The following is a 26,674-nucleotide window of genomic DNA, read 5'->3' on the forward strand; positions in this document are numbered from 1 at the left end:
AATGATCCCTTCTTCTTGCTCAGTGGGATTACCAACTAATTTCCAAGAACCCATCGAGAATGTAGGACATTCAGCTATTCTCAGTTTCTTGACTGAAAATTGACAATTTAACAGTTATTTTAATTATCTGCCAGAAATTGCTAAGCGTTCACAAAGAACAACTTACAGGAAAGGCTTCTTTTTCAAAAACCTAAAATAGGCCAGGGAAAACCAAAATTCTTCTTTCCTTTACATTTCTGAAAACTTACATACATCAATTAAAGGTGCAATATCAACCCTCACTCGCATTCAGACTCACTCATTAGAAATAGGTTATTACGGATTCAAAATTCATAATGCAGCCGATCAGCAATGATTTTCTGCCTGCTGCTAATCTCCATGGCAAAAGCTTTGATGAAATAAACCCCTTTTCTCCATGTGCACTCTATAAAATTGCTCATCAGCGTCTGATTTCTGGATGAAACTAGATCAACGCTCAACCTGTACCTCGCACAGCGGTTAGAGAGCTTTGGTAGCTCCACCTGTGAAGTTCTGACTTGTGCTTCCCCATCAGAGTCAGCAGGCAGGCAGAGTTTCAGGGATGAGGATAATCAGGCCAGTGTAAGATGAAACGGGGGATCAGTATAGCTGTAATCCTGTATAGGCCTTACCGAGCCGGGTCGAGGTTCTGGCACTTTCCCTGTGTACTGTGCCCATTTAGAGCTGGAGTCTTCTTTGCTCTCCATGTAAGGTCCGTCAAAGGCCCATTGGATATCCGAAATGGAGTACTGGCAGATAGCAGATGCTTTTACATTTTTCCTGAAAAAGAAGCTCTGGTGAGTATTCTTTCAATGCAGTACAAAGGAGAGAAATCCAACACTACATGATGTCAGGTAAAACCCTGAACCAACGCTGGGACTATGAACACCCACACTCAGCCATTTCTTTAGGATATATTTCAAGGGAGCACAAAGAAAATTAGTGAATAGAAGGTGCATTCATGAAAGTGGTGAATCAGCCTAGGTGTGAGCGCTTTGTAGCTGATCCAGTTTCCAGTTGGTACACTTGGGTTCATTAACCAAAGAACCTCTCAGCTTGTGCTGCGCTCATTGTTTCTCAAGGTCTTGGCATGTCAGCATAGAACCCTCATAAGCCCACTGTGTAACCATGGAAACAAGAAAAATAGATTACAAATTTATTAAAAAGCGTGTGAGAGAGGTGAGGGATGACAGTGAGTGGGTGAAGGGGGCTAGATAGGAACATAGACAAAGCTCCTCAAGTGATCAGTGCAAACCTATTGAGAAAAAGAGGAAGGAGCACTTATTAGAAGTGACTGTAGGTTTAAAAAAATGGGACAATCGTACGCGAATGTTGGATATAGTGGAAAGTACATGTGACATTATGCCATACAATCATGTGATACATGATTTGAATGTATCATCAGGGTAACGCTACTTTGCGATTATTAGCGAAATTTCAAGATTGTCTTGATAGATCAATGGGTTTATTTGATATATGATTTATAAGATTTAATGTCTATAAAACTGTATATAGCACATTAAATCTAACATTGTGGAGTCCACAAAAAAAATCATCAACATGATCAAATGATGTAATTCAAGGGTGCCCAATCCTTTTCCTGGAGATCTACCTTCCTGCAAAGTTCAGATCCCACCCTGAGCAAACACAACTGAACCAGCTAATTAAGATGACTTGATAATTACAGACAGCTGTGTTGTGTCAGGGTTGGATCTAAACTCTGCAGGTAGGTAGATCTCCAGGAACAGGACTGGGAACCCATTATGTAAACAATGAAAATTTTTCATTTATGGGTGAACTATCCCTTTAAGAGAAAAGGTCTTTTACTGGAGATTCCAAGTCTGATTCAGACTTGCCCTAATGCTCAGGAAAACAAACACCCACGTCAATGTAAACTTTACACCCAAACTGATGACATGGTGACACAACAGTCGTTCAACCTTACCCTGCCAGGGTCAGTGTGATCAGGTCATCAGAGCTCAGCTGACGCACTCACACTCATTTTATTTATCTGTCCTGGTTTTGCTCGCTCTTCTTCTGCTTCCTAATTATTTTCTAGTGTAGCAGTAGCAAACATTATGGTTCATCCAGTCCTGTCATTCATCACTGTTACTCGTGCGTTTGCGGTTTGCACCTCAGGCAGCCGCAACCCACAGATTGATTGCCTTGCAGCTCATCAGAACCTCCCCTCTGGTTTCAGCAGGGTGTCAAAATTGTCACGTCAGTCACAACAGCAGACGTAACGCGTGTGTAACCTATGTGCTATAACCAGTTTACCGCTGAAAATATGTGTAAAAGGAAGCGATTGAATAAAAAGAAAATTCTTTACTCTCATGCTGACAAAAATAGAAATGCGGCCCTCAAGCTTCAAAGAACAACTTTTAGAATTTTACAGTTTTATCAATGATGAGTCAAAGCCTGGCTATACGTGTCCAGAGCAAATTTTCTGATCTCCTGAGAGATTGTGACCTGCTTATGAATAAAACATGCTTTGTGCAGCAGGAAGCCAGAGGACGCATCAGCGATTTTCATTCTGATGATCCTGGTGGACTGTAAATGCTGTCGGCTCACTTGATGTATACGGCCAGAATGAGCCAAAGCAAAGAGTTTGTCCAGGCTGACAGATGAACTTACTAACAGACTAAATCTATTTCAACAAACTCAACAGTCACAGCAAAATGACACGATGCTACCTCGCAGAATCCTTTAATCATTATCGACTGAGGTGTCATTTGCATGTTACCCTGCATGTACGGCAAAACACTTTAAGCTTCCATACACAACTGCTAGGATCATTTAAGAAAGATGGTTTGCTTTCATTTAAGAGTTTAAGAGCTTGAACCCACTGCAGATCACTAAGATCCAGTCTTTCTGAGAAGGAGAACCAGAAGAAGTGGCGTTCATCATGACAGATAACATATGTAATGGACATCAAAACACAATTGCGAGTAAATAAATAGTCCATTATGCGAAAAACGAATATTAAAGGATTCTATAAAAGTGATCTTACCATTCCAGGCCAAAGATGCCATAGAAAACAGAGTCCTGAGAGCTGGAGCCCTCCAGAAAAAACACACTCCGCAACATGTTGAAGTGAAATTCATAGTCCGGTAAAGAACACGCCAGACGTGCCTTCAGGAAGGAGGTCCACTTCTTCTGTAGAGTGAGAAGACCTCCTCTGTCTCTCTACAAGATGAAGAACAGAAAACAGCTGAAAGAAATCAGGCGCAACAGCAGATTCCAGAAGGTATGCTAACACTACCATTCAAAATTCCGACACTGAAGAATGGCTGCTGAAAATTCAACTTTGCCATCACAGAAATAAATTACATTATAAAATATATTAAAATAGAAAACACTCATTTAAAATATTACTGTTTAAATGTTTTTTTTTTTTTATCAAATAAATGAAGCCTTGGTGACTTCTTTCAAAAACAAAACAAAACTTTTGAAAGAGGGTCTACATTTAACATGTATTCATTAAGCATATGAAGCCACTTACAAATAAAAGTAAACAGTAAAAGTAAATGTAAACACAATGAAAATAATTTTCATTAGGCACACCTAGTGACAGAAATATTATAAAAATGTTTTAATATAATTTAACACTATTCAAGTGTGTTGCGCAAACAGTTGCAGAAAGCCTATAACTTATTTTTAACATGGATCACTGGTTATTGGCATGGCTGTTGGAAGCAAACATTATTGTCAGTGTGACTGTGGGAAAAGGAAATGCACTAAATTGGATGGGGGTTTTGCATGTAAAGGAATCCCCCATCATGTCAAGGGGATAATGTCAATTTTCAATGCTGCCTCCAAAGAGGAAAATAAATCTTCATGGAGGAATGACTTTGACGGGACCCAAAGCTTCTTAGCAATTCTTGGTTTCTCCAGTACTTAGTTTTCAGTAATAACAATAACATTATAATGTAATGACCTTTAATTCACTGTGGGGAAAAAAGGCTTTTGACTGTTGATTCATGATGCAATCTCAACTGGTGAAATTCAGAAGCAGATGTATGGTGATAATCCACTGCAGATCTTTTTGGAAATTTAAACATTTCTAGCCTATGCAGAACCTGATTTTGCCAAGTACACCATATTCATGGATCAACGTCTTAGTTGATCCTGGGAAAACAGTCCATTCAACCAAATCAGATTTGAGGGAAAAGTTTACAATTTATGTAAAGTTGAGGCTTGCAATCAGGCTTAGGTGCTTCTACATCAGTGTTATTTACCAATAATTTCCCTCAGATTTTAGGGATAAGTTATGGATAGGGTTAGGACTACATTTTCAAACAGGAGTATGTTGACCCAGGAACTCAAAATAAGGATGTGCCTAGCCTACACCAGTATAAAGAAACTGAAATCTTTTATTGAGACTTTTTACAGACAGTTAGACAGTTATGTCAGTTAGTGTGTATTAACAGCACTCAGCCCCACTAGCATGTAGATAATGAACAATAAACTACTCATTAATGTGACCCTGCTGTGTGAACTGCCACAGAGAACTGCTTTTACCCTCAATCCTCAGCCTGCTTAACACACTTCACCAGCCCCGGCCTCCATCCATTTGAATACAGTGTAATTCAGTCTATGTTATCTAAGCTACTATTATGTACACTATTGTTCAAAAGTCAATACGATTTCGTTTATTCATTTTGAAATAAATTAATAGTTTTATTCAGCAAGGACACTAAATTGGTCAAAAGTGACAGTATGTGATATTTATGATGTTAAAAAAGATTTTTATTTTAAATAAATTACTGTTCTTTTGAACTTTCTGTTCATCAAAAAATCCTGAAAACATTTTTCCACAAAATATGAACTGTTTTCAATCTTGATGATTAATTATATTTAAAATATTACTGTTTTTTTTCATCAAATAAATGTAGCCTTGATTAGCATATGGGACTTTTTTTCATAAACAATCCTCAAACATTTAAATGACAGTGCATGTTATTTGGGTAAAAGTTGATATTAATGACAGCTGCTAACAGTTTGCTGGTGGCTACTTTACAAAAATGTATCACAGCTGGGAGGTCAGGGGCAATTGTAAAATAAAAACTGTACGACTGATTTAAAAACTAAAAATCAAATAGATTATTTCATTAAAGTATCAAATTATAGACTTTTGTTGTATATTTAGTGTACTCTATATGATATGTAGTAGCCTATATTATCATAAAAAGGATTTAACCCATTTTAAAGAAAAGTTGAATTCACGTGCATCCCCATTTAGAAAAATGCAACTTAATTCTGTGTGGTAAATTCTAATTTCACAATAATGTCAGTTGAATCCAAATACACTCACAATTTAAATTTCCTATGCTAACAGCTAGATGTTAAACAGCTAGATCGGATGGTAAATAAACACTGTAGAGTAGCAGTCTTGAAAAGAGGTGATATTGCAGACATGTTCAATTGGCACTTTGATCTGAATGTGTAGAGCTAGACTGATGGGTTGAGAAGCGAGACAGAGAGGCGAGTCTTGTGGGAAGGGAGTCATCGGAGAGAGATAGAGAAAGATATGCCTGGCAACCACACTGCTGTAAAACCCTATTAGAAAACCACACTTCAAATAAAGGAGCATTTTGAAGACAGAACCCTTACAATGCTGTGAACGAAACGAAACCGTTTAGCGCTTAAAAACACATTTGTGAAGAACTTTTGTGTATGTGTGTAATTTTTCTGGGCAGGGCAATGGATGTCTCTGAACAAATTAAATGCGAGGACCATGTCTTGCCATCTGTATCATTATTTTGTGGAGAGAATAAAACATTTGTTCCATCCCCTGTGGAAGAGATTAAACTCTCAACCATTTTTGTTCCACTTTACTATGCAAAGCATATTTACCACACTCTGAATTTACACCCACTAATTTTAAGAATTCAATTAAATGATTTAATTTAGAGTCACATGAAAAAGAAAAGGTACAGTGACAGGTGGAGTGAAGAGATCCGCTGTAGTTTCGTACCTTGCACACACGTGCGACCCGTGCTACTCTGCTGTGGCTGAAGTATGGACTGAGCTCTTGGCTCTTCTCGGTGAAGAAGAAGTAAATCTTATCATCGTCTCCCACTGAGCTGCTCACGCTCTCATTCACCAGCGCTGAGCCCACAAAATCAGCTTCTGTGTGGGACATGACAGTAGATTTCTGTTAGTACATCACTCCACAATACTGACAAGTGAAATAAAAATATAATGCAATGCAATGGTGCACATTAAAATGAAAAGTTAAAAGTAAATATCTTTTTTATTATTATACTAAATTAACTACACCACCGTTCAACTTCTTTTTAATGTATTCAAAGAAGTCTCTTATGGTCACAAAGGTTGCATTAATATGATGTACAAAAATACAGTACAAAAAGTAGTATTGTGAAATATTATTAAGAGAGTTTTCTATTCCAATGTATTTTCAAATTTCATTTATTCCTGTGATGCCAAGCTGAATTTTTTTAGCATCATTACTCCCATCTTCAGTGTCACATGATCCTTCAGAAATCATGTTGATTTGATGGTAAAGAATTTTTTTTTAAATTATTATCAATATTGAAAACAGTTGTACTGCTTAATATTTTTCTGAGAACCAACATTTATTTGAAATAGAAATCTTTTAGAACTTTATAATTGTCTTTACTGTCACTTATGATCAATTTAATGCATCCTTGCTGAATATAAGTATTAATTCCTTTCAAATAAAAACTTTTGAATGGTAGCCTATATAATATATGATTATATTATATTTGCATTTAAAATTACATTTTTGACTTGTAGACATATAGTGGAGAACAATTTGATTAGTGACCTAATATAATCCAGAACGTTAAATATTTTCCAATTTTTCTTTGTTTTAAATTTTTAAAATCATCCAACAACTTTGTTTATTTCCCAGTTTAAATGGTGGTCTCAGACTTGTGGACGCCACTGTACTGTTAAATGTCCAAATATTATTAACCTACTATGACTTGAGATATCCAAACATACAGTAATGTTGATGGTGAGGGATGAAATATTTTACTAATAAAATGCTTCAGTAGACCCACCCTGTAGCCATTGAGTTGGAGCCTCTTCTGTTTTCAATGTGGGATTCGGAGAGTTGCGTCGGATATCTGGAAAGCTCCGGAACTCATACTGAGATGCTGTGTACATCTGCTGATCTAAGGGAATCAGAGGGCCAAAATATAGTTCAAGAATCAGCTTAACATTTTTAAGATTTTAATATTATTAATATCATACATTGCTTTTAATAAAAATGAACCAAGGATGAAATGTATATTGCTAATTTATTTATCAATGCCATACCAATTAGCAGGCCAGTGTAGCCTTTGGTGGGGTCATATGGACATTTCTCTCGACCTTCCTCGAAGGCTGACGAGATTTTAAACTCCCTCACATCCTGAGAAACACAACAAAATGATTTAGACAATCCTAAATGTGAAGGTTCTCATCTTAAAGTAAGAGTTATTGGTGTTAAGAGGCTTAAAAAGTAGCCATTACAGTTACTTACGATGTATGCACAAAGAGGGCTGAAAGCATGTGTACCACAAGTGTACAAGTGTGTGCTGTTGAACCTCTGCAGGAATCGTATGTGGTTGTAACACTCCGTCTGTTAGGATGAGGAAGTCTACATCAGTATGTGTACTAGAGATGAGAACACAATAGATGAAGATCTTGACTAACCTTGTTATCTTTCCCTTTGTTCAAGCATTGTTGCTTCTGCTCGTCTGATGCCTCCCAGTCAATCTGTCCAAGTAAAAGATTAACAAGAATTCTTTAAATGTCAAGACTTGTAAAAATGTTTTCCTGGCAACACAACTTCCTGCTCAAGGTTGCAGTGCCAAATTGTACTAACTGGTGTTTGCAAACAACTCTCACATTAACCTACTGTGCATTAGGTGCAAGTGGAACACAGTGAAACAAAATTCTAATGAATTCTCAGGAGGAAAGAATTTACAAATTATAAAAAGTGGTCTTTGGTGATCTTTAAAACCATTTGTATTAAAACCATTTGTAATTTTAAAGAGATAGTCCACCAAAAAATGAGAATGTTAGTAACTAAACAGTTTTGGTTCCCATTGATATCCATTGTGTGGACAAAAAATGCAATGGAAGTCCATGGTCACCAAAACTGTTTGGTCATCAACATTCTTCAAAATATCTTCTTTTGTGTTCCAAAAAAGAAATAAAGTTATACAGGTTAGGAACAACAAGAGGGTAAGTAACTATCCCTTTAAGTTTAGGATACTGCAACACATAATTTGTCTTCTGTTCTCCTTTGCTGTGCTCATGCACCAATATTATGTAAACATTATGTAAAAACAACAACAATTCCGTATGCCGATAAATAAAAAAAAGAAGACCAATCACAAATCAGCGTTCAAATATTACAGTGATGTCATAGTGGCTGTGATGTCAAGGAGCTGATTAAGGATTTTTTTTAGAATTCTTATTTTCAAAAACACAGTACACAATAGTTTTTGCAGTTTGGGCCTATTGGTTAGAGAGTCAGACTCGCGGGTTTGAATCTCAGTACCGGCAGGAAATGACTTGAGGTGCCCTTGAACAAGGAAGTGTTCACTAATCACTGCTCCTAATGTGTATGCACTAACTTGGATGGGTTAAATGCAGAGGACAAATTCCGGGTATGGGTTACCTTACTTCACTTCACTTTACTTCATCTACATTATATTCACATATGCAGTACATAATATTAGCCCTATAGTTCATTAAATATTTAAACCTATCACATTTTTATTTCATGATTCTGACTTTTGTCTTGCAATTGCGAGTGTCTGAGAAGGAAATAATTAGAATTGTGGGATATAAACTCGCAATTCTAATAGGAGAAGCAGAGTATTGAGTTTATATCTTGCAATTCTGATTTTTCTTCTCAGAACTATAAGATATATATTTGCAAGGACTTGCAAGAAAAAAAAACTGAATTGTGAGATACAAACTCAATGTTCTGTATTTTCCACTCAGAAATGCACCCCAAAGGTCTATGGAGTTTGATTTGAATAATACTCATTACTTGTCCATGTCTAGAAGGTCAAGACATATCCATTTTTTTATTTTTTTTGAGGGGTTGAAATAAAATAAGAAGCATCTTGATTTTTAGTTGTTTTAGCTTATTTTAATGCTTGTTTTGTCTTCTATTACTGTAAATCATTTAAGTAATCTTAAGGCCCCCTGGTTGAGAACCACTGCTCTAGAAGATGTTTTTTGACAAAGCATCAACTTAATATACTTTTAAAATACAGCTCAAGATGTGCATTTTGTTCCATATCATGTGTGAAAGGCCTCTAGCAATGTACATTCCCAAGAGATTTTCAAATTTCTATATTTCTCAAAAAGTATAAAGTTTGCATAAACCAAAATTAGATTGCAACACTGAAATTATTCACAATGTTTGAATGCAGTCTGCATCTTAATCAGTTTTTGATGAATTAATTACAGAATATTTTAGAGGGGAAGAGAGGAATAAAAATAGGATATTTCAGGAATATCAATACAGTTCTGGTTGGCAAGCTCTGTAATGAAGTGCTGATGTGTTTACATACGGTCTGCGGAGAGCTGCTGGAGATGTCACTAGCCTGCAGGGCATATAAAGCTCCTCTAGCTCCCACGTACAACATGCCTGTCTCCTCCTCCAGCAGCAATAAACTGTAGTTCAGTGTCAAGCCTCTGAAACGCCTGCAGCCCAACAGCCCTGAAACACACAGGACATACCAGTTAAAGAAATATTTTATCCATAAAAGGGATCTGTAAACACTTCAGTAAGATCTGTGGGTGCTTGGTGCTGAGAAGACGAGATGTTTCCTGTGTCAGTGAGTCCATGTTTGACTTATTGGCATTCAAATTCAGCTTTGCTTTTCCAAATCTTTAATTAATCTTGAGGGATTCATGCTGTAGATACTGTGTGTGTCCCCATCATTCACAAATGAACATGCATAACATCAGTTAAGACACCAATATTAGTAAAAGACAATCACTCATTCCATAAGTGTAGGTGGCAGAACGCCCTTTCAACATAAAGGTGATGTAATAAACACACACACACACACACACACACACACACACACACACACACACACACACACACACACACACTCCTGGTTCCTTGTTTGCACAACTGCTTGTTGTGTATCGCACTACTGTGATGATGTGTTCACGACACGTTGTGTTCGATTTGTGCACTGCAAAAATAACACCATGCGCTGTAGAGCATCAACACACAGGACACACATCTCATTCATGTGTAGGTAGCAGCACTGCATGCAGGGACAGGACAGGTTATGCAGCGCAGCCAGATTTGGCTGACGACCCAGAGCATTACAATGACAGCAGAGCTGACAAACACAGCAATGGGAGAAAGATGGGTGCCAGCCACAGGCACAGCGTAAGAGAGACAGACGGAAGTAGAGATGCACAGAAAAAGAGAGGCTAATTAAGGTGCCCTGTGACTCCCTGCTGACGTAGCACTGCTGTGTTTCGCTAACATGCAGAATCGTCTGCATTTTCTCAATGCTTCCTGCTCACACACACATGCTCAAAACACTTAATTAAACTTCTCTCTAATGCTTACGCTGTACCATTCATTCACTCTCCTATTTTTGTGTCTGACTGTGTAGGCTGATTGTGGTAGAAATGATAACCTACTCTTAGATTTTACGTCTATTAACATCAAACAAACAAATTATAATATTAACGACCAAAACTTCCATCAAATACATTCAAACCATCAGCAACTCAATTCTTGACAAACATCTTCCCACCAAGGGTAATGATAACTATTCTATAATATTAATAATCACTCTAATTCTGTGAGAATAGGGAAGTCCACACCACAGCAATAATTACTTTTTGTAGGATTTTATAGGAATCACATTCAGAGCTATATTTTTTCAGCTGATGAATGATAAAAAACATTGACACTGACAGCCAATCAGATTCCACCTGATTTTGAAGCGTTTGAGCATTTAAAGTGGCAGACAACATAACTGCAGAATGCACTTATAATAAACAGAATGTTTATTTTGTTTACTTTTGAATGCACATTAGCATTATCTGAAACCGCCCAAAAAAATACAGATTTTGTTTGCTTATTTGCATGGGTTGAGAAAAAAAATATTGTAATCAATGTAACATGCCTGCTATGTTTCATTGTGGTTTGGTTATCCCTGCTTTCCTGTGTGACCTATGGTTTCCAAGTCTGTGTCAGCTTATTCTGTTCACCTGGTGTTCGTTAATCACCTCATTAGTTCCCTTGTTTAGTCTCATATTTCATATCTATTTATATATCCATATACTGTATATATATATTCCGTTTTTTCACTTCTTTGTTCTGTCTTGTCAGTGTGTTACGTGGTTGTATTATTTAAAAAAAAAAATATTATTACCGTTTCCTGAACTTTCCTTGCCTGTTGGATTAAAAACTGCTGATCTCCTTTGTCTTCATCCGCTTTATACATCTACACGTGACAGAAGACAGGACCAATATAGTGATCATTTTTGCAGCATCTTTTCTTTTCTACCTCTTGTCACCACAGGCCTCCCCGCTGTCCAGCTTTTATTCCTGGAGCAGAAAGACCCCTCCCTGGAACCACATACCAGGGACTTTTTGAAGTTGGCGTGCCAAACGCACTATCCGGACCGCTTGCTCTGCGTGTTTTACCTCTCTTCCAGGTAGCGGTCCCAGTGAGAACTTCGCCGCATGTGTGAAGTGGGTACTGGTGAACATTACTTCGGCATTCACCATCGGCCCGGCGGAGGACACAAGTCCCACTCCAGACCCAGAGGCCAGTCAGCTACAGCAAAACTCCACCGCCCCGGAGCCTGTGCCCATCGACACGTCTGACCAGGTGCGTGAGACTGCAAGAACGCCTGTCCCCGAGGCAGTACTAGTGGAGCTTGTGGACTTGAATGGATGAATGGAAGCCCCACCCAGCCTAGAGGTAATGTTTTGGATTTATTTGAGGAAGTGATACCCTTGTACCTCCCATTACTGCTGGTTCCGCCCAGCCCAGAGCTTCAAAGTTTCCTGCGTGCCCACCCAGCCTCCCTCTTCCAACTCCTCTACCAAATCCAGCCAATTCATCAGCCCTTCCTCAGTTGGTCCCCTGCAGTGCGGCGGATCCGTCTCTGCTCTTCCAGTCCCCAGCTCCGCCTCGTTAGGATCCCGTCTCTGTTTCCAACCACAGAGCCCCGGACTCCACCTCAGTCCACCGACCCAACGGCTCCGCCTTGGCTCAATGCTCCCTCAGATTAATTTCACACTCTATAAATGTCAGGTTTTCCTAATTCAAGGGCTGTACTTCGATTCATAAATAGCATTATGAATATAGCCACCAAATGACTTCCCTTGCAGGGATTTTGACAATACCAACCAGACACAATTTGACCTCTTGGGGTGAATGACAAAAAAAAAAAAAAACATAACTCAAGCATTACTCTGAATATAATATTGTTCCCTTCAATGTCTATAGTGCTTATGGTCTTGCTTCAAAACTCTGCTTCTGCCGAACAGTCATTGAATGATCAAATAATAATTAGTGGGCAAGAGGTCATGAGACTGGAAGATTTAATTTATCAAACCAATTTCTTGAAACTTAAGAAAAGCTATGAGTCTAATCCGCTGGCTCAAAGTTAAATATCAGAATGATCCACTTTGTGGTCTTTTCCAATTACTGTCATCTCTCCTTTTAATATCTTCACCCTCCACCTCCCATAAGAGAGCCAGCGATGTTAATAGAACAGATTGATTCACTCAGACATTCACTATCAGATCACAAAATGTGTTTCCCACAGTCCTCCAGGATATTATATAGCCACTCTTCAGTGGGCAGTGTTAGCCTGGAGAAGCATAATGGCAACCTCAAACCCACGGAGCCCAACTGGGCTGAGACTTGCTTAGCAAGTGTAGCAATGTAAAAGATGTCTGGTCATAAAACACATTACACATATTGAACGTTGTGATACTGACAGACACATCACATGTAGGTTGTACTTTGCCACTAGCCACCAGATTCAACACAAACAGTTTTACAAATTACAAGCCAAGGTTATTCAAACACAACCAAGGTTTACGTGAGCACAGCACCGAGACCTCCACAATATTCCCGTGCTGGGGTGAGCAGAGCAGCTTTGAACTTCAAACAAATGTCAAGAGATGTGTAAAAATGGCACCGGCCCAGCATAAAGCAAAGCCTTTCCTAGCCAAACCAGCAACCTGACTGACAGCAGTCTACAGGCCTGCTATTACGTAGACACAAACCACACAAGTGCTTGTCATTTTCAGGCACATGGTAGTGCAGAGTGGAAGAACGCTATTATTTCCCCAAACCGGAATTACTTGTTTTCCTAAATGCTTGAATAGATCATCTCAAGATTTTGAAGCTGTACAAATGGTTGTCAGTTCAACATGGTCATGAGATCTTACAAGGACGTGATGGAGATAATTGAAACATTGGCAAATTAAACAGAAACAATGAGTTTATTCAGCGGGAATAAGTTTTGGCTTCAACCTCCATAAAGTTCTACCAACATAAAGTTTGGGATTATCAGCGTAGCTCTACTTATAAACAGTGTTTCCTTTGAAAAAGGAAAGTAAGGGATTACTCAACCTTTCTTTAAATACTGTATAGAACAATTCTATTTAAAACTATAGTGGATTTAACATCAAAATTTTACGTTTTTAATGTAACCTTCAATTTTATATTACTTTTTGAAAGAATTAAAAGAGTGGTTTCATGCATTGTTCAACTGGTGGAGGTTGATGTGGAACTTGGAAAGTAATTAGAAATAAGTAATGCAATACTTTTTAGAGAGAGTAATTAGTACAGCAACCTAATTACACTGTTGAATATGTATTATGTAGCTATTAATTAATTACCTTTTTAGAGTAACTTACCTAACACTGCTTATAAACCAGTTTTTACCATATATTTTTGGACATGATATCATGCTTTTATTATTGTTTTATATAGAAATAGAATGGTAATGTTTTGGATCTTAAACCCATAAAAATTCCCATATTGTTCAACAACTTTGTTCAAAAATCTACAATTTATCGCTAAATTGCGTAACTGAATGCCAAGTACAAAGAATACTGCGTAATACTTTATTTTACTGTGTCCTTGTTACATATGTTACATGATGTACTTACTAGTAATAACAGTAAATTATGCACAATTACATGCAACCTGCCCTCAACCAAACCCTAATCCTATCCTAACCCTAAAGTATATCTTGTTAATTAAGATTACTCGTATTATAAAAAAAAATATATATTTAAGTACTATGTATAAATATATATTACACTATAACAATGACACCTTAAAATAAAGTGTAACCGAGTGCTGTTGTTCGCTAATAGAAAATGCTAGCTTTAACAATGTTTACACAGTAGATAGTAGTCGTAGAAGTAGCCCCCCCTCCCCTATTTTCATAAAATTATACACTTATAAGAAATTCTAAATAAATAGACCAAATGAAGACTAAATACATAATACAGACTAACAACTCTAAAAACATAAAAGAGTCTGTTTGATGTGGTGAAACCTACATTTATATACACAGGTATATGAAATGATTCAATACCATGGTATAACCCTCTGATGTTATTGTTCAATCCAACCACAATAGCAAATATTTTTAAGAATGTTCTATGTAAATATTCCGGGAAATAAACAGGCATTTAATTTTTATTCAAACAAATAGTGATGACTCTAAAAACAATATCTCAGAACTAAGACAACTGATACACTCTCCAGCTTTTACCAGATGTATTTCAGTCTAGTATAAGATCCACTGTGGTGTAACGATGAAGTAACAGAGAACAATACTAGCATTTCCTGTTCTCTGGATGAAGTATAATCCATTGTGACAGGTAAGGTGAGGCAGCAGCCGACCAAAATGACTCACTCACTATAAGAAACACCATCTGACTGTAGCATGTTTTATTTGTCATCCACTGCAGTACACAACACTGCTAACAAGAAACTCACGATATACACTAGTGTTCAAAAGTTTGGGGTCAGTAAGATAAAAAAAAAAATGAATACTTTTATTCAGCAAGTATTCATTAATGCTGTTCTTTTGAACGTTCTGATCAACCATTAGCATGAATAGAGGGTTGATCCACTCTACAATCACTCTTCTTTTCCAGTAAATGTTGTTATAATGAAAAGAGAAACAGGCCCTCACCAAACTCTGGCCACTCAAAAATTCTCTAGAATATCACTCTAAGCTGTAACATTAAAATCTGTCTTCACTAGAATTAAGGGCCTAACCAAACCTGTCAGTTAGAAGGGAATGTTTCAGCTAGCCATGTGGTGAATATACAATGAATAACATCAGACCTTAACAACTGACATTACAGTAGTACATTTACTCAAGACACTCCCATCCAGTCTGCGCTCTACCCACCCACACACACACACACACAACTGTAAAGGTTAACTAATTAACAAATCAATATGACATCCACAACATGATTCAGACTGTCGTCCCAGAGGCCTTGTACATGTGTTGTGAGAGAGAGAGACGTGTGTATTTGCTAAATAAACAAATGAAGGTCTCCCGAGAACCAGCGAGGAACACGGCGTTCACCATCATGTTTCAACCAGTCACATCATGCAGTTTCACAGCAGTGTGAGCTTTGATATTTAACAGAAGCATAATGAGTGTGCTCAGTATGTCTTTAAGGAGTAGGCTACAATACATACAGTGTAAATATAATTTACACTGTCCTCCCTCAGGTAGCCTGTCACTATCTCTCTCTCATGTCTCTGAGGGTTACTAGGGTATAAACTAAAGTACGGAGCTCTCTGAACTCATTAATGATTAAGCAGCCTCAGAGAGTTGGTTTTAAGAGGTGCAGGATACTGTATCTGCTTTGGGGTTCCTGAGACATACAGTCCAAATTAAATGTTTATGTTAAATTTAATGATCTTGCATCAACATCAAGGTTTAATTTGCAATAATGACAGACTAGTTGTACATAGTGCTTACAAAAAAAAGGTATGTTATATTTATTTATACCATATTAGCATAAACAGAATATTCATTGTAAACTCAAAAGTAATACAATTTTAAATAATCATAAAAATAGTATAGTATACAATAATTTAACAATATTATCTTTACAAAAAAAACAATACATAAATAAATATAACAATAACAAAATTTTACAATAAACAGTCATAGAAATATTTCAATTTGATATTTGATAAATTCCTATATTTTCCCAGGATAAACAATAGTAAAAATGTCCATTAATGTAATTCCTAAATAAAAACATTAAATGGATATATGCTAGAAGAAAGAGAGCACAGCTTGTTATGTTTGAGACACACGGCTATGTATTAAACTTTTATATACGAATTATACACTTTAATGTTCATTATATACAAATATTTGACAAAGATTATTTTGAGATTTTTGATTGAAAAAAAAAAAGAAGATTTTAGGCAATTCATGTCTCACAACACACACACACACACACACACACACACACGCGATTTTTGAGTAATCCATGGAGTTTTTTGTTAATTATTATTGTTGACAAAAATGTATAAAAAAAAGACTAGGATATGAATACCGGTAATTTTGACCTCCTTTACACAGTCTTGGGGTAGTGATACACAAATTGAATTTCTTTCCATCCTATGACCAAAAAATATGAAAATGACATTTTATCATATATGTCAGAAACAAGTTTCTTAAGGAATACACGAAATCTGAAATAAATATTTTCTAAAACATAGCCTTCCGGGTCAATTTGACCCGCTTTATGCAATCTAGATTTTTGAAAGGTAAATTTTTTTCATTTGGTCATGTCTTATCTCACTTATGCCGAGGGCCAACTAAAGTGTTGTCTATTCCTTCTAACACACTTTCATCTCTTGCCTGTTGCTAAGCAGGGGTTTGATATGAACTCAGATTAATTGATATCTCATTTTCCATTCACAGTGATAATCTGAGTTTATGCCTGCAAAGGGAGGCTTGATGAAATGAGGAGAGATGAGCCCATTGGTTTTTGTAAATGCAGTAGAAGCTGCTAAGTACTTTGATGAAAAGATCTGTCAGACTGATGTATACAGGGATGGATTATGGTCATTCGAGGCTCAAGCCACTCCAGCCTGCTTTTTTCTTAGTGCACTTCCCTCTCAGCTTGTGCACTACGCAAAGTAATGCGTCATGTTTATAGGTACCCTAAAAATGTATTTCAATAAAAATATAATAAATATGTAAACACTGAAGTTGCACAACTGCAACCAATCAAAACTTTAGTCTGTTTTTATACAGTTATACGGAGTAAGACTTTGGACCAATTCAATTTTACTGTGGGCAGGGCTACACACCTTAATGGCACAAAAGTACAAATCAGGGTTAAATTATAGTTAAACAAAATATATTATTAATATATTAAAAAACGGTTTATTTCAAGCAGGTTTTGAAAGCAACATTGCTCATTTCCATTTAGTCGATGGACTAAAAGAAGTAAAACAGATACAAATTTATATAAACTAAATAGAGATTTTTATAAAAAATTCAAAGAAATAATATCTGAAACACACAACAAAATTTCTAAAACTTTAATTAGTTTTAAAAATAAAAACTAATTCAAAATATAAATAAAAACTATAGTATCTTAATGATACTAAAATAACAGTGTAGCATCAATGAGCAACTGATTATGAATGCATAATTGATTAGTTTGGAAGTAATAAATGTCTAACATGATATGTTTTGAACTTTTGATTTTTTAAGCAATCAACTTGTTCAAAACACATAACTCAACTTCGACAAAGCATAGAATTATTGTACTGGAAGAGAGTTTCAATCAACTGAATGTGAGAAATGGTTATAAAATAGTAAATAATATGTTACTTTCCACATGTTTAACGTAATTTGTGACTTAATGCAAATATAATTCTCCAACACTATTTGTAATCATCCTTTGCACTGAAAATCTGCTGCAACGCTCCTTTTCTAGGTCATTGACTTGCCAGGAAAAGGTAGGATGAGTCTTGGAGAGTGAACCTGCTGCTCTCTCAATGTTTTTACACTCAACACAGGCCTCAAGTCTCTCAGTCCTCTGACATCTCTGCGATTGTGTAACTAAACACAGGCGATAAAGGAAACCTTAGGTTGACTTATTGTGCCTTCTCTCCTGCATTTCTGCTTCACAGATGTGAGAGAAAGCGGTTTTATTGTTCAACAGCGAAGAGAGATACAAAATTCAAGCTGGCAAGCAGCGAGTCATCTAAACGGCTGTGATAGAGCTCTTGCTTACATCTGAATGATTAAGTGCATAGTTGTAAACAGTCCCTGAACCCACTCCCCCTCATGTAACCACACAGCCGATTCTCTACATCTGCCTAAGCACCCATTTTTATTTACTTGAAAATTAACTCTGCTGAAAAGTACTGTAGTGCCACAGTAGTACCATGTTACAGTGATTCTAATGGACACTAAATGATTACACTTTGATATTTACCATGGTAATGAATGATTGACATATTTAACTAATAGTTTTCACATGACATGACAGATGTATAGGAAAACCCAGCTGGAGGGCTAAAACAAGGCTTTCCTCCATTGCCTGCCAGTCATTTTACTAATATAAAAGTACTAATGTAGTAAGACAGTGAATTAAAAAACCAAATTCAATGCACGCATTATTGATGATGCATACTATGTAGAGACAAGCAGATAAACTCAGAATATAAATGCAACGAGCAGTTTCTCGTTAAGCATTTTTTTTTAATAGAAAACACCATTCGTATCATACCGTTGGAGAAGACTGTAGTTCTGGGGGTCACATCCAGGTCTAGCGGGGGTCTGAAGGGGTAACCCCATAGAGTGGACACAATACACAGCAACAGCAGGAACAGCAGCCATGCACTATGGGTCATCATCTTCAGTCTGACCAGGAGGGGGCAGTACCACAAGACCACCGCCCACCCCCTTAGAAGGGAGCAGGAAGTCACTCACGCCGTCTCTGAAGACCCTTTCCTCAGGTGTGCACAAATGCAGTTGTTTTACTCTTATCTAAAAAGTAGAACAGCTGTCCTTCCCTCAAGCGCTTCACTCTGCAAAACAAGAAAAAACAAGATGGTTAAAATGTCTAGTCAGTGCTGATGTCATAGTTAAGCTGACAGATGATCAGGTGCAGCGTGTGCACTGACGCTGTAGTTAAATTAGGTTTCTCAAATAACACAATTCAACTGTGGTTCCCTGCCCATATAGCCTAAGGACAACTTACTATCAAGATTCTCATGTTTGCATGGAACAAAGGAACGTGGGCATGTTAAAAGGAAACCAGTGCACCCTGTGGCACTAAAAGGTTACCTTAATAGAAATGAACTCTTCTTTTCAGACATAAAAAAGCCTGAGTGACACATGCACAAAGCACATGGACACCCAGAGACACGTCAAGCGAAGATCAAAGGCTTTATTGGATGCATCATCGCGTCCAATGACACCGACCTTTCAGGCCTTTAATCCTGAGCTCGGTCTGAGGTGACTGTGTAGAATAATAAGCCAGTGATTAAAGTATGACAACTGAATAGTGTGAGTCCTAATCCAAAAGAGCCATGACTTAATCCAAATATCACAAACTCAACCAGAGCTCATCTCTGACTTCTCTCTCCTTGCATCAAAAGAAGAGTGGCTCAGTACAGAAATGCTCAAGAGTTTTCATGTTCAGAGTTCATGAGAATACTGCAATAAACTGTGTGTGCGGGAGAAATGAGGAGCTAACTACATATGTTAACGTCACCTGAACTGTATATTCCAACACAGTTTAGTTTAGTAATAACAAAGACTATAGAATAACAAAAGACTAGCTACCCGTATTGTTTTGAATGGGAAAAAGTGCAATGCTCAATATGGCGGAATAAGTCCCGTCTTCTAAATAAGAGCCAATCGCCGATTGGTAAAGTCATCGTGTAACTGCAGCTGCCGTTAGAGGCTCCGGTTCCTATAGAAACAGTCAGTCACGAGTTTCCACTGTGCATGCGCATTACGTTAATCCAGCCTTATAAATTTTGTTCATGAATCGAGCGTGTATAAACAAAATTTATGAGATAGTTGTTGTCAGATTTCATTGGTCGTTTCAAATATGAAATTTATTCGTAAGCTTGTGGAACAGTTTTGGAGAATTTGATGTTAGCCCATTTTAAGAGATAGGAGCTGCACTTGCATGCCCGAAAGGCGTTTCAAAGATGGCCGCCAAAATGAGTTGTCTTAAAGGTGGTCTAAGCGATGTCGCGCTTTTTAGGCCAAAACATTTTGTCACATACAGCAAACATCTCCTCACTAACCGCTTGCTGCTTGTCCCCTGAACACACTGTAAAAGAAACGCGGTCTCTGCAGACACCCCAGGCTCCAGAAACGGCAACAAAAACAAACTTGGCTAACCACACCACGAAACATAACAAACTGTTCCAGCCAATAACGACAAGAAGGATTTGTGGTTGGGGTTTGGGGGGTTAGTACACGGATGAGGAGGAGGGAGGGTCTAGCTAGCCTCCGTTTTGTTTGACAATACTTTAAACGTCCACAAGAATTGTCGTCACCCGACATCGCTTAGAGCACCTTTAAAGGGACTTTGGTAATAATGACTTTGTGAATTTATTCAATGAGAAAATCGAAAGCATCAGAATTTTTTTTTTTTACAATCTTTTGGCAGCGTTTTATGATTCAGCCTCATTATTGCCCCTTAAGAACAATTACAGCGCTTCAGACAGGAAGAGCTAAATAAACTTATCATTGCATCTAAACCAACATGTTTATAAGATCAAATACCGACTAAATTACTTTAAGAGTTCTTAGCTACAGCAGAAGAGCCGTCTCTCAATATTATTAATACGTTTTTATCTCTAGGTCATGTCCCAAGACCCTTCAACCTGGCAATTATTAAGTCTCTCATTAAGAAACCTCAACTAAATCCAAATTAATTGTCAAATTAAATACCCATTTCAAATCTTCCATTTATATTTAAAATACTAGAAAAAGATGTGTCTGCTCAACTGTGCTCCTTCTTGCAAAAAAAATATATTTATGAAAAATTTCAGTCAGGATTCAGGCACAGAATATAGCACAGAAACTGCGCTCGTTAAAATTACAAATGTCTTACTTCTAGCTTCTGACCAAGGCTGCATCTCAATACTAGTTTTACTTGATCAACACTAGATCATGACATACTCTCAGATGGATTACAAAATTACACTGGTATTCAGGGACAGTCATTAAGATGGTTTACTTTAGATCATATCTGACCATTACCTTTTTTTTTTTTAAACAAGGAATGATCCAAGTTAACGACAGTAAATTATGAAGTGCCGTATGCACCCACTAATAGGGGTCATCAGGATGACGTGAGTAGTACTAAATGTTGCTCAACTTAGAATGGAATAAAACGACTTTTTGAAAGCCACTTATACCACTGGAGTTAATGGATCACTGGATCTAACGTACGAACATCAATTACAATACAATACAATTTTATTTGTATAGCACATTTAAAAACAACTGACGTTGACCAAAGTGGTTAACAAAGCAATAAAAAGGTAGACAATACATGCACGAAACCAACAAATAGAAAAGATGGACACATCAAGGTACATTAAAAGCTAATGAAAAAAGGTGCGTTTTCAGAGAAGTTTTAAAAAGTGTCAGAGTTTGGGCAGATCTGATATTTGAGGGTAGGCTATTCCATAGCTTGGGTCCATAAACTGCGAAAGCACGGTCACCCCTATTTTTTAATCTGGTCCTGGGGACCGAAAGTAAGTTCGAATCCCCCGATCTTAGGGATCTTGACTTAAATTCTGGGTGAAGCAGTTCAGATAGGTACTGGGGAGCTAGATTCTGTAGAGATTTAAAAACAAAAAGCAAAACTTTAAAATCTATTCGAAATTTAATCGGTAGCCAGTGAAGCGAGATCAGAACCGGAGTAATATGTTAAAATTTACAAATTCCTTTGAGGAGGCGTGGAGCTGCATTTTGGACTAATTGTAGACGGGTGATATGTTTCTGAGAAACTCTAATATATAAAGAATTACAATATTCCAATCTGGATGTTACAAATGCATGCATTGCTATCTCAAAGTGTTTACCAGACAAAAATGGCTTAACCTTGGCTAAGAATCGAAGATGAAAGAAGCAGGATTTTAAAACAGCACTTATCTGCTTTTCAAAGTTAATGTTGCTATCAATCCAAACCCCCAGATTCCGAATACAGGTGGTACTATAAGGTGACAACATTTGAAGGTCACAAGCATGTGCTTGTGCACATATCCAATGTGCACAACATTGGATATGTTTGGACATATCCAAACAGGATAATGTCAGTCTTTTTTTCATTCAGATTCAAAAAGTGAAGTGTAAGCCATAGTTTCATCGATATAATTTAATACACATATCTATCGAAACTACTATTAACCTCTTTAGTTCTAAAACATTTTTCTCCATATTGGCACTGTTAACTATCCTTACTATACTGTTGGCTTATTAGGTTGTTAGTGACCTGTAAGGGCATGGTTGTTACTTAAAAAGGCATAGTCATTGTGTCACAGACACACAAACACACACTCAGTCTGATGTGATTTAGGAGGACAGTGGCCTGAGCATCCGACTGTTCGCCTCCCTTCGCCCACTACTCTAACACACTCAATCCCTCTCTTCTGTAAACACTCCAGACTTCTCCCCCTCTCTCAGATAAACACACTCTCTCTCCCTCATTCCATTAAACAAGCTTACGCACCAGATGAGCACTGTTTTCTTTTCCCTCTATCTCCACTTCAGAGAGAACATTCCCAGAGGCTTTCTAAGGCCTCCGTATTCTTGTTCATTCAAAACTGTTTCACTCCTTTCCTCTCTGTTTAAAATGAAACACACAAAACAAACTCTCTCAATCATAACTGCACAGATGTGCTTGAATTCACACCTGCTATAGCACAGGAATCAGCAGCACTGTGCCAGAGAAGTTCATCGGATCAGCATCCCTCGTTCTGCAATCTACCGACAACAGAAACAATGTCAAAGAGCTGAAAAAGCTGAGAAGAAACACGCACAATGAAAAAGATGCTTTGACTTCTTAGTTTTTAATGTCATTACAAGAAGTCTTTTATGCGTCATTAAAAGAAGTCTTTTATGCTCACCAAAGCTGCATTTATTTGATCAAAAAATACATTCAATAATGTGAAATATTAATATAATTTAAAATAACAGTCCGCTTTTAATTATATTTCCAAATGTAACTTATTCCTGATTGCAAAGCTGAATTTTCAGCATCATTACTCCAGTTTTCAATGTCATATGATCGTTCAGAAATCATTCTAATATGCTGATTTGGTGCTGGAGTAACATTTTAATAGTTTAAATGTTGCAATATAATTTATAAATTCAATAAAAAGGCATAATTGGTACAGTTTAGGCTATATCCATATTTTTTTAATTTAATAATAATAATCACAAATTATTGATTTTAATGAGGAAATGTTTTTTGAACACAAAAATATGCTTTGAAAGGTCTGTGGAAAAATTCCTTCAGGGTCTGATTTATGTCAACAAAGATTACAAACATTAGCAGATACTGTATAACAGAATGTGGTAATAAATATCACTGAATGTTTCCGGAATCAAATAACTTTTCTGCTGAAGTGCCCAGAGAACAGTGTGGATTGAAAAATAGTTTGGTCCAAAAAGTGTAAGAGGTTTATGAATGAAATCCATTACAGGATTACAACCATCAGCAGTATTATTATTCTGCCAATTCAGATGTCCTAGAGAGAATGAGAACTCTAAAGAAAAAAGAAAGACAGAATAGGTCAGGCACACGAGGAGCAAGATCTTCCCAGTGGAAAATCTCTTAGCACTAACGCCATAAAAAAGCAAATGAATTGGAGTCCACTGTAGCCCACAGCTCAGCACAGTGTGGTGTGGTCACATCAGACAGAAAGAGATCAGTCAAACACACACTGCTATTTCTTATTCTTCTACAGAGCAGCAGAGATGGGCCAAAGCCAATTTGAAACAATCTAAGATCAGCTGCAAGTTAATTTAAAAATAAAGTGTTGAGTTGTACAACAGGGTACATGGTATCAGGCAGTAGGATGGACCGAATCAAGTGAAAAGAATTGAGCAGCTGCAGAGAGAAAACGATAGCTCTGTTTCTGCAAGCAGCTCAGCTCAATAGTGCCTGGATGAGACCCTTCATGCGTCTTTAAACAGCTGTCAATCACTCGGAGCACATTTACATCCGAGTCCCCTCTAAAAAGAGACAGTCACCGACAAACACACTAACTTCATATCATGATTTCATGAATCTTATCGAATGACAAGAACATGCTATATTCCATGCGTTAATGGCCTGCAGGGTCTTTGTGAGTGAATGAATTTAAACAGTGCATTTCTTAATTTACAGCCCCTTGAATTAAATAGCAGTCTAAAACAGCAGACCGGTTGAAGGCCTTTTGAGTGTCTACAAATCTGCCTAATAATCTTCCACAGAAATTCAACAGCACATCCGCCATCTAGTTCATCATCACTGAAATATGATCCATCAATATTCTAGCACAAGGCAATGAACGAAGAAAGTAAATAAATAAATAAACATTTCATAGAGGATGGCAGACCAATGAAGCTAGCCTAAGATATTAGTAACTAAATCAATGTTTGGCTTATGAATGAGAATTGCATAATTATGAAAGCCGTCTTTTACAAAAATGCTATTCTTGCATGCAAAAGACCATGAGGATAAGCAATGACAGTGCCTGATTGTACACTGGGTCATTGACCGGATGCTGAATCGCATGAGGGACTGTCTCTTTTTCAGTTGAGAATAAAAAAGATATTCTGTTGAACTATAATAAGCAGTTAATAAGAGAAGAAAAATCATATGGCAGTATGCAACAAATCCGTCTCTAAAGGCTTCTTTGCACAGCTGAGTTATAGCTGATCTGAGCAGCTCTGTATTAAAGAAACAATACTACATAAATGTCATAGTAAAAATGCAGCTTTGACCCACATCAGCCCCTATAGTATCAGTGACGCCTCTGATGCTGCTTTGCAGGCGTGTAAAATGATGAAGTTTTAAACTTTGTTGATGCCATGAGAGAGTATTTGTCATGTATTTTGTTATTTAAAATCGTAATATGTAGACAGCATAAGATCAGCAATGCATCAGTATAAGATTCAGCATTAAACGCTAAAGACTTTTCTGAATTATGTGTCAATTATGCGTTTTTATATTTATGAAGCAATTATTAGATATTTCAATTAGGTTGTATTCTTGACAAGTACATTCTGCTACTGGTGTGTCCCTAAAATACTTTCTTCTCCCAGATGCCATTTAAATTGGACAATTAAATGTGTTTGTGCCAGGAAAACTGCCCAAATTCTCACTGTCAGGTGAGTAATACTTTATGCATTAATCTGAATAAGCGCAGACATGTCCACATCTTTCTGGCATGCTTTCACATCAAGTACCAGTAGCCTGAAGTAGCCTATCTCTCAGTCATATGCCCTTTAACACAGTTTAATGGTTAACTTTTAATGAACTGCTCTTTGCCAGAAATATTTTACATTGTATGGCAAGCTACACTCACATTTATTCCCATAAATAAACTGTTTACCCCTAAAAGCGATACATAAATCTATTTTTATGTTACTAGTGTAACTATTCACGTTGCTACTAGTACGTTTTACAAATGTAGCTTTTTCCTATTCTGCTTCCTCATGTAGTACGTTTACTTGCAACCATTTGTTTGCTCTTAATACTTTACCACTATCACATTACCAATAGCCTTACAAGTGAGTATTACATTTTTATTTGTAACAAATAGCAAATCCGGTGGAGATATGGTTCAGATATTGACTATTCTAATTGCTCTTGGCACATATTTTAGTTTTGTATGTTTTACCATTTTTTTTATTTTACCATTACTTATTTCTTACAGGTACATATATATATATATACTATATATATATATACATATATATATACATACATATACATATATATATATATACATATATCCCAATAGTTTCTAGTGTATTAGAATTTTATTTTATGAGAAATTAGTAGGCTATATATCCTGACTGTTACCTCTTTTGTTTTTATTAGTATTTGAAAATGTTTAGGAATTTGCTGTTTGTTGTCGGATGGTATATGTTTTATTGGTTCCAAGTTCTTTATTCTTTTATTTATTCTTTCTGTACAGCACTTTGGTTTCCACATTGTGGTGTTGAAAGTGCTTTATAAATAAAGTTTGAATTTAGTTGAGTTGTATGAAATGACTAGTCAGACTCGTAGTTCAAACCTAACTATAGCAAGAATAAAATATTATTAACAATTTGAATACCCAGTATTGTCTAATAAATAGTTATTAGTGTCTATCCACATATTAGGAAGACTATAATACTACAAAATTTGAGTAGTTACAAAAAAATTGAAAGTAGTTACTTGTGACTACTGGGATTAGTGACTGGTACGAAAAAATAAGCATTAGTGACTCATTTAATATTAGCAAAACAGAAAGGGTGCAATTGGATTTCTTCATAATAATTAAGAACTAGTAAAACAATTATTTTTAAGGAATACTAAAGCGGCTTGCCATATACGTTGGTATTTTGTCTGTGA

At 36.8% G+C, this 26,674-nt stretch overlaps 1 protein-coding gene across 2 annotated transcripts in view; it reads right to left on the minus strand.

The window, feature by feature from the left end:
• Window positions 1–26,674, minus strand: part of sema4ga (sema domain, immunoglobulin domain (Ig), transmembrane domain (TM) and short cytoplasmic domain, (semaphorin) 4Ga) — a 35,180-nt gene that overhangs the window by 8,101 nt on the left and 405 nt on the right. The window contains exons 2-11 of one of the 2 annotated variants that reach the window (XM_077197182.1): window positions 22,979–23,049; window positions 18,821–19,121; window positions 9,585–9,733; window positions 7,705–7,767; window positions 7,532–7,630; window positions 7,327–7,420; window positions 7,068–7,181; window positions 5,996–6,150; window positions 3,029–3,204; window positions 651–798 (exon numbers count right to left, since the gene is read on the minus strand). In XM_077197182.1, the coding sequence (XP_077053297.1) occupies window positions 651–798; window positions 3,029–3,204; window positions 5,996–6,150; window positions 7,068–7,181; window positions 7,327–7,420; window positions 7,532–7,630; window positions 7,705–7,767; window positions 9,585–9,733; window positions 18,821–18,947 (1,125 nt within the window). In that variant the 5' untranslated portion in view covers window positions 18,948–19,121; window positions 22,979–23,049. The remainder of the gene's footprint in view (window positions 1–650; window positions 799–3,028; window positions 3,205–5,995; window positions 6,151–7,067; window positions 7,182–7,326; window positions 7,421–7,531; window positions 7,631–7,704; window positions 7,768–9,584; window positions 9,734–18,820; window positions 19,122–22,978; window positions 23,050–26,674) is intronic. The other variant, XM_077197181.1, reaches the window with a different exon arrangement.

This window comes from Siphateles boraxobius, unplaced genomic scaffold (genome assembly GCF_051911475.1).
Source record: "Siphateles boraxobius isolate OS27281-9 unplaced genomic scaffold, OSU_SipBor_1 37, whole genome shotgun sequence".
Classification (NCBI taxonomy): domain Eukaryota; kingdom Metazoa; phylum Chordata; class Actinopteri; order Cypriniformes; family Leuciscidae; genus Siphateles; species Siphateles boraxobius.